The 13,792-nt window shown below is 43.4% G+C and overlaps 1 protein-coding gene across 3 annotated transcripts in view; it reads left to right on the top strand.

The window, feature by feature from the left end:
* The window catches only part of LOC140386987 (flotillin-2), a 135,285-nt gene that overhangs the window by 81,220 nt on the left and 40,273 nt on the right, over positions 1–13,792 (top strand). Inside the window, exon 3 of one of the 3 annotated variants that reach the window (XM_072469945.1) lies at positions 1,691–1,781. The exons of 1 other annotated variant lie outside the window; for it this stretch is intronic. In XM_072469945.1, the coding sequence (XP_072326046.1) occupies positions 1,691–1,781 (91 nt within the window). Of the gene's footprint in view, positions 1–698; positions 790–1,690; positions 1,782–13,792 lie in introns of all 3 variants that reach the window. One more of the 3 variants, XM_072469946.1, reaches the window with a different exon arrangement.

The raw sequence follows: 13,792 nt of genomic DNA, 5'->3' as shown, positions 1-13,792 counted from the left end.
AGACCCATCAGCGTTTTACTTACATCCTGGTAACAGGACACTCAGAACCCGAAGCCTGCAGCCTCCAGTGTCCTTATTATTGCAGTAGGGTGGTCACCATAAGCACACAGTGTTGTCTTCAGTCGGGGAGTTTCCAGGAAAGCAGATCTCACCTCCAACTCTTTGATGTTATTTGATGTTTTCTAAAATAAAATGCCATCCAAAAGGTTTCAGGTTGTCTCGCATTTCAAAGTAGATCATCTAACTGGAAGCCTTTTGCAGCTGTCAAATGCTTCTCACTCTGGATATAGTGATTGTAAAACTGATTTAATGGGCTTTCTAGTTCGGTTTTAGGAAGTAAAGATTCACAAGTGTGTAAATCATGCACCCCAAACTCCAAGACACTTGATTCGCAATATTACTGGAATTACAACTCGCAAGTGGAATCGCCAGCGGACTTTACTGCAGACACAGCAAACCCAAAAGCAAATTATCCTTGCTGTGCAGGGAAAATGAGTGACGTATTGGGCTGCCAAATTGCTAAAGCAGTTCTCAAAGGGTTAAATCACTTCGACCACCCATAGCAAAACATGGAATGATTTACTTAATGTCTCTGGGAGTTGGATTTCTCATGCTTTGTTCTGATAATTGCTCTGACTGAATATGTGCTGTCCCACCTCCTTCCCCCACCCCCCCTCAAAACGCCACCTGCTGCATAGACTACCTCTGGAGATCATGACCGTCGTCTGTCAGTGTGAGGATATAGAAACCATTGAGGGGGTCCCTGTATATGTTACAGGGGTCGCACAGGTAACTTGATCTTAACCTTGCTCGTATGATTGTCTCTTTTTTTCTACCCCCTCCCTCTTTGCCCCACTATCTCAATCCACCCACTCTCTCCCTCCTTCCCCCTTTCCTCCCCAGCAGCAACTGAATGTTGACCTCTAATGCAGCACCCTCACCGCTTTATTCCCCCCAGCATCACGGCCAAGTGGCATGGTCTGTAGCTCTGTAGGTATTGCTCAGCAAGGAAATGGAGTAAACCAAATGAAGAGGGAAGAAAAAGGTTGGAAGGGACAGACTGTTTTAAATTTCAGTGAAGGAAAGACCAAAATGGGTGCACATTTTGTGCGTTTGTTCCCCTGCCACCTCCACATCAGAAGGGCAGAAATGTCTAATGCCCTTCGGAATGAGCTGTTCTGGGCATTGATCATGGGTTGCATTTCTCAAATGGACAGTCTCTGATTTCATCAGGATTTATCAGGTCTTCGAATTATGAAATGCATCTATTGCAATGATGACAAACAGAACTCCTTTCTGAAGAAATGATGCTGTCTTCCGCACCAGGTTATGGGGATTGACTTGATGTTACGAATTATTGAGTGGCCCGAATTATAAGCCACGTTTGTGTGTTCTTTAAAGTAGTTTATTTCTTTGTATGTATTACTTTATTGCATAAAATGGTTGGTGCAGCAATTTCTTCAGAAGGAGTTCTAACTAAGTGGGATCACCCACACCGTGACTATCTCAAGACCCATGCGATGATCTTTCTTTGATGCTAATTATTTAGCTTGGCTTTGTTTTCGAGCCCGGTACAGTACCTCTAGTTGGGCTTCAAAGGTGAGCGATGAAAAGATTGGAATAAAAAGGAAGTGAGGCATGAGGCCTGTCATGTGACCTGGAATTTGCGAGTGTTTTACGTTTTTCACAGGATTTCCCTTGAGATTATGACGCTTCAGCCCAAGTGTGAGGATGTAGAGACCGCAGAGGGGGTAGCACTAACTGTCACAGGGGTCGCTCAGGTAAATAACCCCACAATCCCAAAGAAAATCTAATTTCTAAAAACTCTTTGCAGCCTGAGTCTGTCAAAGGCACAAAAGAAAACTTACTAATGCTTTTTGCTTATCTTAACAAAACAGTAGGAGGCCACTTATTCTGTAATTCTTACATGAATGACATTCAAGGGTGGAAAATGTGTTTTAATAGGACCTGACTGTGATAACATTCAGGCTCGTTGCCATCTATATTCAAGCACCCTCCCATGTTATTCACACCATGCAGCACAGGGCTGTGTGAGATTTGAAACTTGTAGTGACATAAAACAGACCCTTGGCAAGTGCCAATGGACAGCCCAAGGGCTCTGCAACAAAATTTGTACATTTGTGGTTGAAAAAGTCCCAAAGAATCTGGTATGAAAACTCTCGTACAACTTTCCACCCCTGAATATTAATGGTGAGCTGATGGTTCACTTTGAAACCATGGGAACATATTCTGTAACGTTCAATTAACTTTGCAGGCTTTGGTAATTTTATTCTTTTTTTTTCGTTGGTTATTCTGCCTCAACCGGTTAAGTGGAACTGCATGACCATAAAATGAATGGCATTGTCCCTGGTTTGAGCCCACACAGCATGGGAAGTCGCAAGCATCCTGAGCTCTCTTAGTGTCTCCTATTGGGGCTCCAATCTATTACAGTGCAACATGTGCCCAAGTGCTATAACTTCCAGCAAGTTACCTGTGCTTTCACTGGACGTTTTTGACAAATATTTAAAATAATCCAGAAGCATTCAACTTGCTGCTTATAAACTGCCTTATTCACGGATAAATTGTTGCTTTTAAAAAACAGCTGTATGGGTGCTCTGCTTTACAAGTAGAGGCACTGAGTACTAAAACATGGAAATTCTGTTAAACCTTTAAAAATCACTGGTTAGGCCTCAGCTGGAGTATTGTCTTCAGGTCTGGGCCCCAGGGTAACAGCAGCATGTGAAGATAATGCATATAATAAATTAAGTATTGTATCTGGTAATATCACAAATGATTTTTCCATGTGCCAAGAATTGCGATATTTCACTATGCCATTTCACCTATAAATCGGCAGGTATAAATCGGCTTCTTCACCCGACAGTAATAACCCTTAATCTAGAACGAGTGACAGCAGACCTTTTTTTTTGATGCTTCTTCAAGCCCTTGGCATTGAATGGGATTTTTGACGCGGCATAATAGGTCGGAGATGCAGTGAGATCCTTTAACAATGAATTTTAATTTCCCACAACGGAGTGACTAGATCAGGACCGCAGATTAAACTGTTTGAGGCAGGCTGAAAGGATAGAGCTAGATTAATTTATTTGCAGAGCTAACCGACAACTCGGGTAGAGAGCGAGAGAAAATTAATTGAGTTGGAGGGGGGGAAGAAATGCAGGAACAAACTTTTTCTTGATATCATGATCAAAGATAAGAGAGACAAATTGGTTGGAAAAACTGCAAAATAAAACAGATTTTTTATAGTTAACGTTGGGAAATTAATCTTCAATGTAAGTGGAACCAAATTATTTTTTCCTGTCGCAACTGAGAGTGTCTGATGCACACGGGAGCCAGGAATCTCCAAACTAAGTGGCAGTAAAGTCATCCTTAGTGGAGTGTTTGTTTGTTGGATATGGAGTGCAGACACTGCTCTCTCGGGACACACCATGTATTCAGGTCCCAAGTGGTGAGACAGAGTTCAGGAGGAGACCATGCTCAAGAGTCCCCATATGTGCACAAGATTATGTTTGGAGTTTAATTAGCTAAATCAGTGCAGCCCATCAGCGTCATTCATTGCTGAGCTGTTTTAAAGGGAAAAAAAATCATTGGCTTCATAAATAAAGGCATGTTGTGCAAAAGCACCATGTTAAGCTGTACCTTTTACAAGCTGCTGCTTTGCTTCAGCTGGAATGCCAGCCTTGGTTCAATGAATCGAAAGGTTATGGGTTCATGTCACACTGCAGAAATTTAATCAAGGCTGGAGTGAACTATTGAGGAATTGCTGCACTATCAGAGGTGCAGCACTATCAGAGGTGCAGTCATTTGGAAGAGACATAAACTGAGGTCCCAGTCTGCTCCCTCCTCAGGTAAAATATTTCATGACATTATCTCAAAGAGCACAGAAGTTCAGTCTGATTTCCTGGCCAATATTTATCCCTCAATCAATATCTGACTGTTGTCGCATTATGGTATGTTATTTTCCAATCAGCAGTTAAGTTTCCGACATTGTAAATTTAACAGCGCCTCAAAATAACGTCATGGCTTTAAAACACATTGGGAAATCCTGAACCCGTGATAGTCTCCATGTTATTGTAAGTGTTCCTTGCTGTCTGAATTATTGTCCAATTCCAGTCACCACACTTTAGGAAGAATGGTGTGGGAAGGTCAAGGAGTTTTAGCAAAGTTATACAATAATACCAAGGATGAGGAACCTCAGTTATATAGAGGGACGATAGAGAGGGTACAGAGGACATTTACAAGAACGTTGCCAGGACTGGAAAATTGCAGCTATAAGGAAAGATTGGGTAGGCTGGGGTTTTTCTCCTTGGTACACAGGAGGCTGAGGGGAGATTTGATTGAGATGTACAAAATGGTGAGGGTCCTGGATAGAGTGAATGAGAAGGGCCTATTTATCTTAGCAGAGAGGACCAGGGGCATTGATTTTAAAATGATTAGTAGAAGGATTAGAGGGGCGATGAGGAAAAGTGTTTTCACCCAGAGGGTGACGGGGGCCTGGAACTCACTGACTGAAAGAGTCGTAGAGGCATGAAATCTCATGTCATCTCATTCAGAAGGTGTCCGGATATGCCCCTGAAGTGCTGCAGGATAGCGCACCAAATGGGCTGGAGAGTGGGATTAGGCTGGGTGGTCCGTGTTTTCGGCCGGCTCAAACTTGATGGGCCAAGTGGCCTCCTGTGCCGTAAACGTTCTGTGATTCGAGAGAAGCTGGAGTTAATCTCGTTAAAGCAGAGAAGACTTAAAGGACGATTTAGTAGAAGTTTTTAAAATGATGGAAGGTAATAAAGAGAACCCCTCTCCATTGACAGGTTTGATGGTAACCAGAGAAACACAGAAAACAAGATTTATAATCATGAGTTATGATCTGGTATGCGCTGCCTGAAAGGTTATGGGAGGTAGTTTCAGTCGTAACTTTCAAAAGGGAATTGGTTAAATACTTGAAACGGGAAATTTCGCAGTGGGCATAGAGAAGCGACCCTTCCCCATAACGACAACAATTTGCATTTATATAATTTTTTCAAAGTAGGAAAACATCACCAGGCAATCAGCCAATGAAGGGGACAGTGGAAGGGGCTCAATATTTCAGTCGAAAGATGGCAATTTCTTTTATGGGATGCAGACATCACTGAATGGCTTGCCAGGCCGTTTCAGAGGGCAGCTAAGAGCTGACCACATTGCTGTGGCTCTGAAGTCACATGTAGGCCAGACTGATTAAGGATGACCAATTTCTTTCCCTAAAGGACGTTTGTGAACCAGATGGGTTTTATGACGATCGATAGTTTCATGGTCACCATTACAGAGATTAGCTTTTGATTCCAGATTTTATCAATTGAATTTAAATTCCACCAGCTGCCATCATGGGAGTTGAACCCGTGTTCCCCAAAATGTTAGCCTAGGCCTCGTTATTAGTTGTCCAGTGACATGACCACGTCATCACCACCTTCCTCTGACAGTGCACCGCCTCCTCAGTGCTGCACTGAAGTGTTAGCCTGGATTATGTTAAAGTTCTGGGGTTTGCCAGCGATCTATCCTGGACTCCCTCTTCCTCAGGTCCATGCTGCCCCTTGACCACATGGGGTCAGCTTGTACGATCACACTTATGTCCACCTCTCCCAACATCTCTCAGTCACTCCACTGGCAAACTGCTTATCTGACATCCGGTCTTGGATGTCAGCAATTTCCACATGTTTAAACGTTGGGAACACTGAAGCCATCGTTAGCTCTGCTATGTCTTGTATATTGATCTTGCACCACCCTCGCCAGACACTATCTCGAGCTGAACATTGCTCGCCACCTTGGTATCCTAAGTTACTGTGTGTCTAAACCCATTGCCTCTGCATCCCAAAGGATCCCGTATCACAAAAGAAAAATAATGCAGATGATCCCATGACCTTCTGAATCAGAGGCAGAAATGCTACCCCTGAAATGGCCCCAGTAAGGTTTGGATAAGCTGAAGTGTATGCAGTAGCGTGGGTGAGGGGCTAGCCAGAAGAGCATTGGAACAACTGAATCTGGTAGAGTGAAGACAATGGCTTCAGTGTTCCCAATTTTTAACTGGTGGAAATCTCTAGGCATCTTGGACTGGATTTCAGAGAAGAATCTGGCAGTGGAGAGACAGAGAGATGGCAGAGAGGTAGCTATCAGTGTGTTTGTACAAGCTGAACCCATGTGACCAAGAGGCTGAGGAAGGGGGAGTCCAGGAAACCCAGAACGAGCAGCACAGAAATTAATTAAATCCGATCGGCTTACTTTGGATGTGTAGCTGAGATGAGGTTAGCAGAATGGCAAAATTGACAGTGTCCCAGTACTCATTAACAGCACATGTCATGAGCATTTTAGAAATTTATAATTTAAAGAATTTGAGTTTGCAGAAAATTGGTTGGATGGCGGAGTTGTGATGCGGAGCGACGCCAACAGTGCAGATTCAATTCCCGTTTTGGGTGAGGTTATTCACGAATGCCCCGCCTTCTCAGCCTTGCTCCTCGCCTGAGGTGTGGTGACCCTCAGGTTAAATCACCACCAGTCAGCTCTCCCCCTCAAAGGGGAGAGCAGCCTATGGCCCTCTGGGACTGTGCTGACATATATACATTTACTTACCTATGGATGGCTATAATTCAGTGTTTGCTCGAATTACATTTTGAGTGGCGCAAACCACCAGTGTGACCTATATTGTGGTATTTGAAGAGTTTGCAGTGTCGGGGATTCCCACAGCTGAGTTTATTGTCCTGCTAACTATTCTTTTTTTCCAGTTGCACATTCAAGCTTCAAACTGCAACAGATTAATGCCAAAACAATTTGCAACAGACTTATAACACAGGAATAGCGTTATGTGGCTCGCAAACTTTGAGAAATGGTAACTATTTGCATTTGGGTAGAGAAAATCTTGAATCTAGAGGGAGAGGGTGATAAGGCACATGCTCCCAAATGCCACAATTAAGAGGCTTTGATCTGGAGTGCAGCTTGAAGACTGCTCACTTCCGAGTTCTGTTACAAACTTGCCCTGAATGCAAAGCTAAGAAGTTGCACCAGACTGTGAAATTTGCCTGTGGCGATCTCTTGACTTCACACACGCTCAGCCTTCCCGTGACCTAGTATTAATGAATTCAACATGGGATAACATTTTGAGGTTTTTATTTAAACCCAACTGTAGGGGAAACCACTAGCTGTGGTACTGGAGGCCAGAGGATCCTGGATTTGATATCTGGTCCTTGGTCCAGTCTATTTTTACTTTTAAGTTCATCGTTTCAAATTATGTTAATTAAAAAGAAAATTAATTGGAGCTACTGTATCAGTTTATTCTTTTTGTTTCTCCTTGCACAAAATTTTGATTTTAACTCGACAGGGTAGACATTGGCCTTCAGATGTGTAGGTTAGAAAGCGGAGAGAAGTCGTCAAGAAATTCATGGTTCCCTGTTGCTACATAGTGACCGTTACTGGGAAGAGCACTTGTGAATGTCCATGTGAGGACAGCATTGGGCTCAATTGATTAAGTCGATTATCCTCGTGCAAACCCCCTGGCCAGGCTCTTGCATATGAAACAAGGCACCTGGACTCCAGTAAGAACCTTAGGCAGTGAGGGTGAAATTAGGCAAACACAATATCGCTGTTGAAAATTCAAGATAGTCCCTTTGTCATGCCCTACTTTGTTTTTTTAAAAAGTTTCTGTCCCCCGAATGACAATTTGGAATATAGGAACATCCATCAGATTTTTGGAATTCAAATTGAGTCGTAATTAAGCTGCAAGTTTTTTCCTTTGGCAACAGTTTGCATAAGTGATCACACTAGTTAGTGTAGGTGGCAAGTTTTCCAAGGTGCATTTGTGCTCAGTGAATTGCAGGTAAATTTTAATTTTGGGTTATTTTCCCCTGGAGAAAACCACAGTTTCCCCTTTCCGCACCTGCGGACTAGCCTTTGTTGCCAACTTGTTGATGCGGGAATCTGTATTGACCGATGGAATGATGCTGCTACAACGGTCTCAACGCACTGCCATCATGTCTGCTCCATTGCCCACTGAGCCCCAAGTCCTGGCTGATGTTGCATTGTAGGGGGCATCGATGTTGCCTGGCTGTTTTCCTGCTGTCTTTTAAGGGCAAGCGATGGTTGTAATTCATTCTCCACTTTTAAAGTTGGCTGCCAGTCACACTGATCTAACCGCTTGCCAATAAAAAAAACCCACCTTTGTGTGTGGAGTGGGAGTGTTTCAGAACTGCGGCTGATTGAGGGAGACCTGTCTATTTCCTCTGTGCTGCTGCTTAATGTAAGTACATACATTCTCATGATGCACTGCAGGGCTGAATCTTTTAAGCAAGACTAAAATTGCATTTTTTACTTGGAAGATTTATCAATCCCAATAGAAAATATCGCAAGTATTATAAGCTACCATTTTCAATATTGCAAAACAGTCAGTCTGAAAGAGATTAGTCCATCTGTAGCAAGGCATAGTGATTTGCACCATCAAGTCCAATCTATATATCATTCTTTCATGGGCCCCCTCCTCTGCAGTGCACAGGATCACCTCTTTTGATTCCCTACATCAATGAACAGCTAGGTTCCTGCCCCTGGGGAAACATGGGGCACTGCTGTGGAATCCTATTTGCTTGATGGAGGGGGAATTGCTCACTGTTTCTCGCATTAGCACCTGAACTGAAGCTGCTTTTTAAAAATTAGATCCAGGACATTACCAACGATACTCTTCCCTTCAGTATTTCCTTTGTTTACATTAAGTGGGAGGCAGCTTTTAGTGAATCCTCACAATAAGTACCACTTAAGAGCTGGCTATAGATCATCTGTGTGAGCCACTCCAGCCTAATGTGATTTTTCAAAAATTGTGTTTGCCACAAATCGAGTCTCACGTTTGCAGCAGTAACCTCACAGTTCATCGAATTTTACACCTCAGTGGGTTATTCAGCTCGTTGGTGCCTGTGCATTGAACAAGCTATTCAATTAGTCCTATGAGCCCTGCTCTTTCCCCAGCGCTCTGCTGACTTCACTTTCAAATACTTATCCAGCTCCCATCAAATAATTTGACTGGTCGCAGGCATATTGAAAGAGACTACCCAACCTGTAGCAAGGTGTAGTCATTTGTCGCGTCAACTTGGTGCCTGTTTAATGGGATTTGCACTTGTGCCACTGTTCCATGGTTGGCATACCCTACTCAATCCACTGCAGGACGAAAGGTAAATCCCACTCCTACAGACCCAGTCTATCCTGAATCTCCCAATCTGCCTCCTGCTTTTGGTTTAGTAAACAATATTCATTACATTAACATGAATTGTTACTGATGCAAAAGGACACACTGGTTCCTGGACCCTAGCTATGTTTGTTATTTAAAAATATGATATTCAGTATTTCTACTGCTCAGTGGTCTGTTTCCAGAAGAGACCAATTTAGGACATTGACTGGCCTCCTCGGTACGAGTGAGTAATGTCATAGGCAGTATTTAATCATGGAGGAATGATGCATAGGGAACTCTAAAAGTGCTTGAAGCTGAAGTGTTGGCACCAGTTAACTTATCGTTAGGACTGAGTGAGTTTGAATTAAAAGAGAAGTGAGTGAGAAGCATGGTGCTGCTCGAGTTCCTTGCTGTGCACATCCATTCCAAGGAGCTAGAATAGATGAGATATGAGAGTGACAACAACTAGGGTTTCTTATGGAGTTGACTTGCCAAAAGTGCACTCGTCCAGCTTCACTCTACCTGCCCCCCTGCACTGGACGATTCCAGCATCCCCAAAAGGGTCATTGTGAGGTGGGAACTGCAACCATTGAGGCCTAAGGGATGGAATTTACAATACTATCTGTGGCGAGGGACTTAACCGCTGTTTGTTAGGCCATGATGACCAAGCATGTCTGCAAATTAGTTGCATTGGGCTGCTTTTGTTCACTATGTTGTGGATTGTAGTCGGATAATATTTCTGCAGACCAGAAACCAGTCCTCTTGTCGAAGGATCCTCTGCGTATAAGTAGCTGTTATCCCTCCAGGCTCTTCAAGCTCTCCCACGATTAATCACCGAAAATCCACTGGCACCACCCTTGGTTAAAGCTTATGACCCTGAGCATGGGACCCTTACTGGGTCAAATCGCAAAAGGGCAGGGACGAGCCCCCCTTTCTCTCTCAGGGGGGGTGGGGGGACTGTGATAGTCACAGCCAATGTCTTGGCCCCATTCACTGTGTAGGCTCATGGACACTTGGCCAATGTACTGGAAAAGAGCATCCTCCTGTCCCTTGGGAACCATATCCCTGCAGGATTCTGTACCTTCAGAAGAAGAAAGGGGCTCGGGACGCCAAAATTGACCAAAAAAATCAGTTCGAAAAGTACTTGATTTGATTAAATTTTTCAAAGATGCTGTCTCTCTGCCTCTGAACGATACGTTCTCTGTGTCTCCTTACGCAGAGAACGCGACCTACAAAATTCCAGGCTGCCACAGAAGGTGGAATGAGAAGATAGAAAATAGATTATATCTATTCGCATTTGGGTGTCACAAAGTGAAATTTCAATCATCAACATTTTAAAAATGGAAGTGATTAGCATTTTATTATTCAGTGTAAATGGAATCTGGACAGCACCTTGAGTTTAGATTTCACAGCCTCGGATGCACTGCTGACCACTTCAGAAATCTTTTTCTTCCCCACCTGAATTTACAAAAACACTTTTTGTCTAATCTCTCATTTCTGCATGTACATCACAGGACAGTGTGTCAGGTTGTGCTGCTGTTGTGAAAGGGCTGGTAGAGACTGAAAGGAAAGGTGCATGGTTGCTGACCATTCAATTAGAGACCACTTTGCAAATGCACTTTGTTCTGCCATGTTGGAGCATTGAGTCAATTGGCTCAATAAAACTTTGCAGCCTTGGGCGGGCGTTTTAGACTATAATTCTGGTGTGAACCACTCTTCCATAATGGGGTACACGGTGGTCATATTTGTCATTGCAGAATGTGCAATGTGATCAGTTTACAACTGAAAAGTGGAAAGGTTCATGGATATTTATAATTTCTTGCCAACCCATTTGATTAATCTTTGCAATATCAGTCAAAGTGCAGCCAAGAACTGACTCCAAAGTGGCAGATAGATCACTGACTCGGCACTTGTTGGCAGTGCTAAACCCACACTGTGCTTGCTTGCCAGGTTAAAGCACAGAAGGCGGGTGGAGGCAGTGACGGGTGCAAGGTTTGAAATACCAGAGGGGTGAAAAGGCTGGGGTGGAGGGAACACCCAAATTAAAATAGAGAAATTGTAACTTTCAAAAGCATTGGCAGCACAAAGCTTCTGTTTTCCTATCTCTTCAGCATCTTTCACTACAGGCTTATTGTGTTTTGTTTATAATTTCCCTCTCTATTTCCCTTGCTTTTTCTCCTTCCTCCTCCCCACTTTAAACATTCTTGATAATAAAAGGATGAGCTCAGGAATTTGGGTGAATATTCATCCACAACTTCTGCTCATTGAACTAAATGCTTCCTGAATGCGTGCACCCTTGTAATTTATTCTGTGGGGTTATGAACCATTGTGTTATATCTTTGATCTGTATTTCTCTGCACATAAGGTGTGGCCACGTTTTGAAGACTATTTTACATGTTTGCTTTTGGCTCCCCCCTGACCACTTTGAATATACATGCAGTGTGGTGGAGAGATGCTGGATTGAAGACTGGCATCCCTGCTAAGTGGAGATTCCACTCTTATCAGCCTTGTTGGGATGAGTGTAAATCACCCAGAGGAGTATACCACCGCTACCCCCATCCCCCCCAGTTTCTTGGTCATTACTTGACCAGCAATTGCTGGGAAATACAAGAGTGTGGACGGGGTCCGATTCCAATGTGATGCTACAAGTGGTCGAGCAACATTTGTTGTTTGAGCTCACGTGAAGGTCAAGCTAGTGGAGAGTCACCAGTGGCATGAATCGGCTTGCAAGGAGTAAGGGAGACTTATTGACTGGTGGAAAACAGGAGAATGCCCAGTGCCAGAAGCATGTTTAACAACTGTTGGGTGGGTGGGAGCGGAGGGGGGGGCTCGCAATGAATGACAAAATTGGACTAATTTAAATGCATTATTAACTTTCAGGCAATTCAATTGAATTTGAGTGAGATGTGGTAAATACCTGTCATCGGTCATGATCTGGATATATATGTACTTATTATAGTATGGTTTCCGTGCGATCCAAATCCCACATTTAATTTGATACACACGATGTGCAGTAAAACTTTCTATATTTTTATTATCTACACGTTTCCTCAAGGTCTTGGATACTGTGCCATTAATGTCGCTACGCAGGTCCAGATGAATGCCAAGTAATTCAAATGATTGCCTTAAAGTTAATTATGCCTTAGAATTGGTCCATTTTCTCATTCCCCCCACCCCCGTGCCAATTTATAGTGCTCTTTTGGCACTATGCAATGCCTCTTGTAGCAAGTCAAGTGAGCAATCACATTCCAGGCTAGAGCTGACTAAGTAAAAATAGTGGAGCTGCTTTAATTGTCTTTTACCCTATGGAATAGAATAAAATTGAAAAAAAAAGCAAACTAAACAGTGGTCAAGCCAATTTCCCCTATTTCCTCTCCTTCTTCTGCAGCTCTCATTTTACCTTTAGCCAAGCGGTTATAGATCAAGAACAATTTACATTTATCTAGCGCCTTTAATGCGCACAAGCGCTGTCATCTCAGAACAATAACTGCACAGTACTTTTCAGCTGCAGTGCAGCTTCGTAGGAACATTAGTTGTAGAACTGGAGAAGGTTACAGAGAAGGAGAGGGGCAAGACCATGGCAGGATTTGACATCAAGGATAACATTTTAAAATTGAGGCATTGCTGGTCAGAGAGTTAGGAAATAGGCAGCAGAGTTTTGCAAGAGCTGAAGTTTACAGTCTTTGAAAGCAGTTTTCTCTACAGTTCCTCAAACTCCGGCAGAGAAACATAGAAAATAGGAGCAAGAGGAGGCCATTCGGCCCTTAGAGCCTGTTCAGCCATTCATTATGATCATGACTGATAATTCGACTCAATAGCCTAATCCCACTTCCCCCCCCCCCCCCCCCCCCCATATCCTTTGATCCCCTTCACTCCAAGTGCAATATCTATCTGCATCTACCCTGTTAGAATTTTATATGTTTCTATAAGATGCCCCCTTCATTCTTCTGAACTCCAACAAATACCATAAGACATAGGAGCGGAAGTAAGGCCATTCGGCCCATCGAGTCCACTCCACCATTCAATCATGGCTGATTTCAACTCCATTTACCCGCTCTCTCTCCATAGCCCTTAATTCCTCGAGAAATCAAGAATTTATCAACTTCTGTCTTAAAGACACTCAACGTCCCCGCCTCCATCGCCCTCTGTGGCAATGAATTCCACAGACCCAACACTCTCTGGCTGAAGAAATTTCTCCTCATCTCTGTTCTCAAGTGACTCCCTTTTATTCTAAGGCTGTGCCCCCGGGTCCTAGTCTCCCCAGCTAATGGAAACAACTTCCCTATGTCCACCCTATCTAAGCCATTCATTATCTTGTAAGTTTCTATTAGATCTCCCCTCAACCTCCTAAACTCCAATGAATATAATCCCAGGATCCTCAGACGTTCATCGTATGTTAGGCCTACCATTCCTGGGATCATCCGTGTGAATCTCCGCTGGACCCGCTCCAGTGCCAGTATGTCCTTCCTGAGGTGTGGGGCCCAAAATTGCTCACAGTATTCTAAATGGGGCCTAACTAATGCTTTATAAAGCTTCAGAAGTACATCCCTGCTTTTATATTCCAAGCCTCTTGAGATAAATGACAACATTGCATTTGCTTTCTTA

Source organism: Scyliorhinus torazame, chromosome 12 (assembly GCF_047496885.1).
Source record: "Scyliorhinus torazame isolate Kashiwa2021f chromosome 12, sScyTor2.1, whole genome shotgun sequence".
Lineage (NCBI taxonomy): Eukaryota > Metazoa > Chordata > Chondrichthyes > Carcharhiniformes > Scyliorhinidae > Scyliorhinus > Scyliorhinus torazame.
This window is presented reverse-complemented; position numbering and strand designations above follow the sequence as displayed.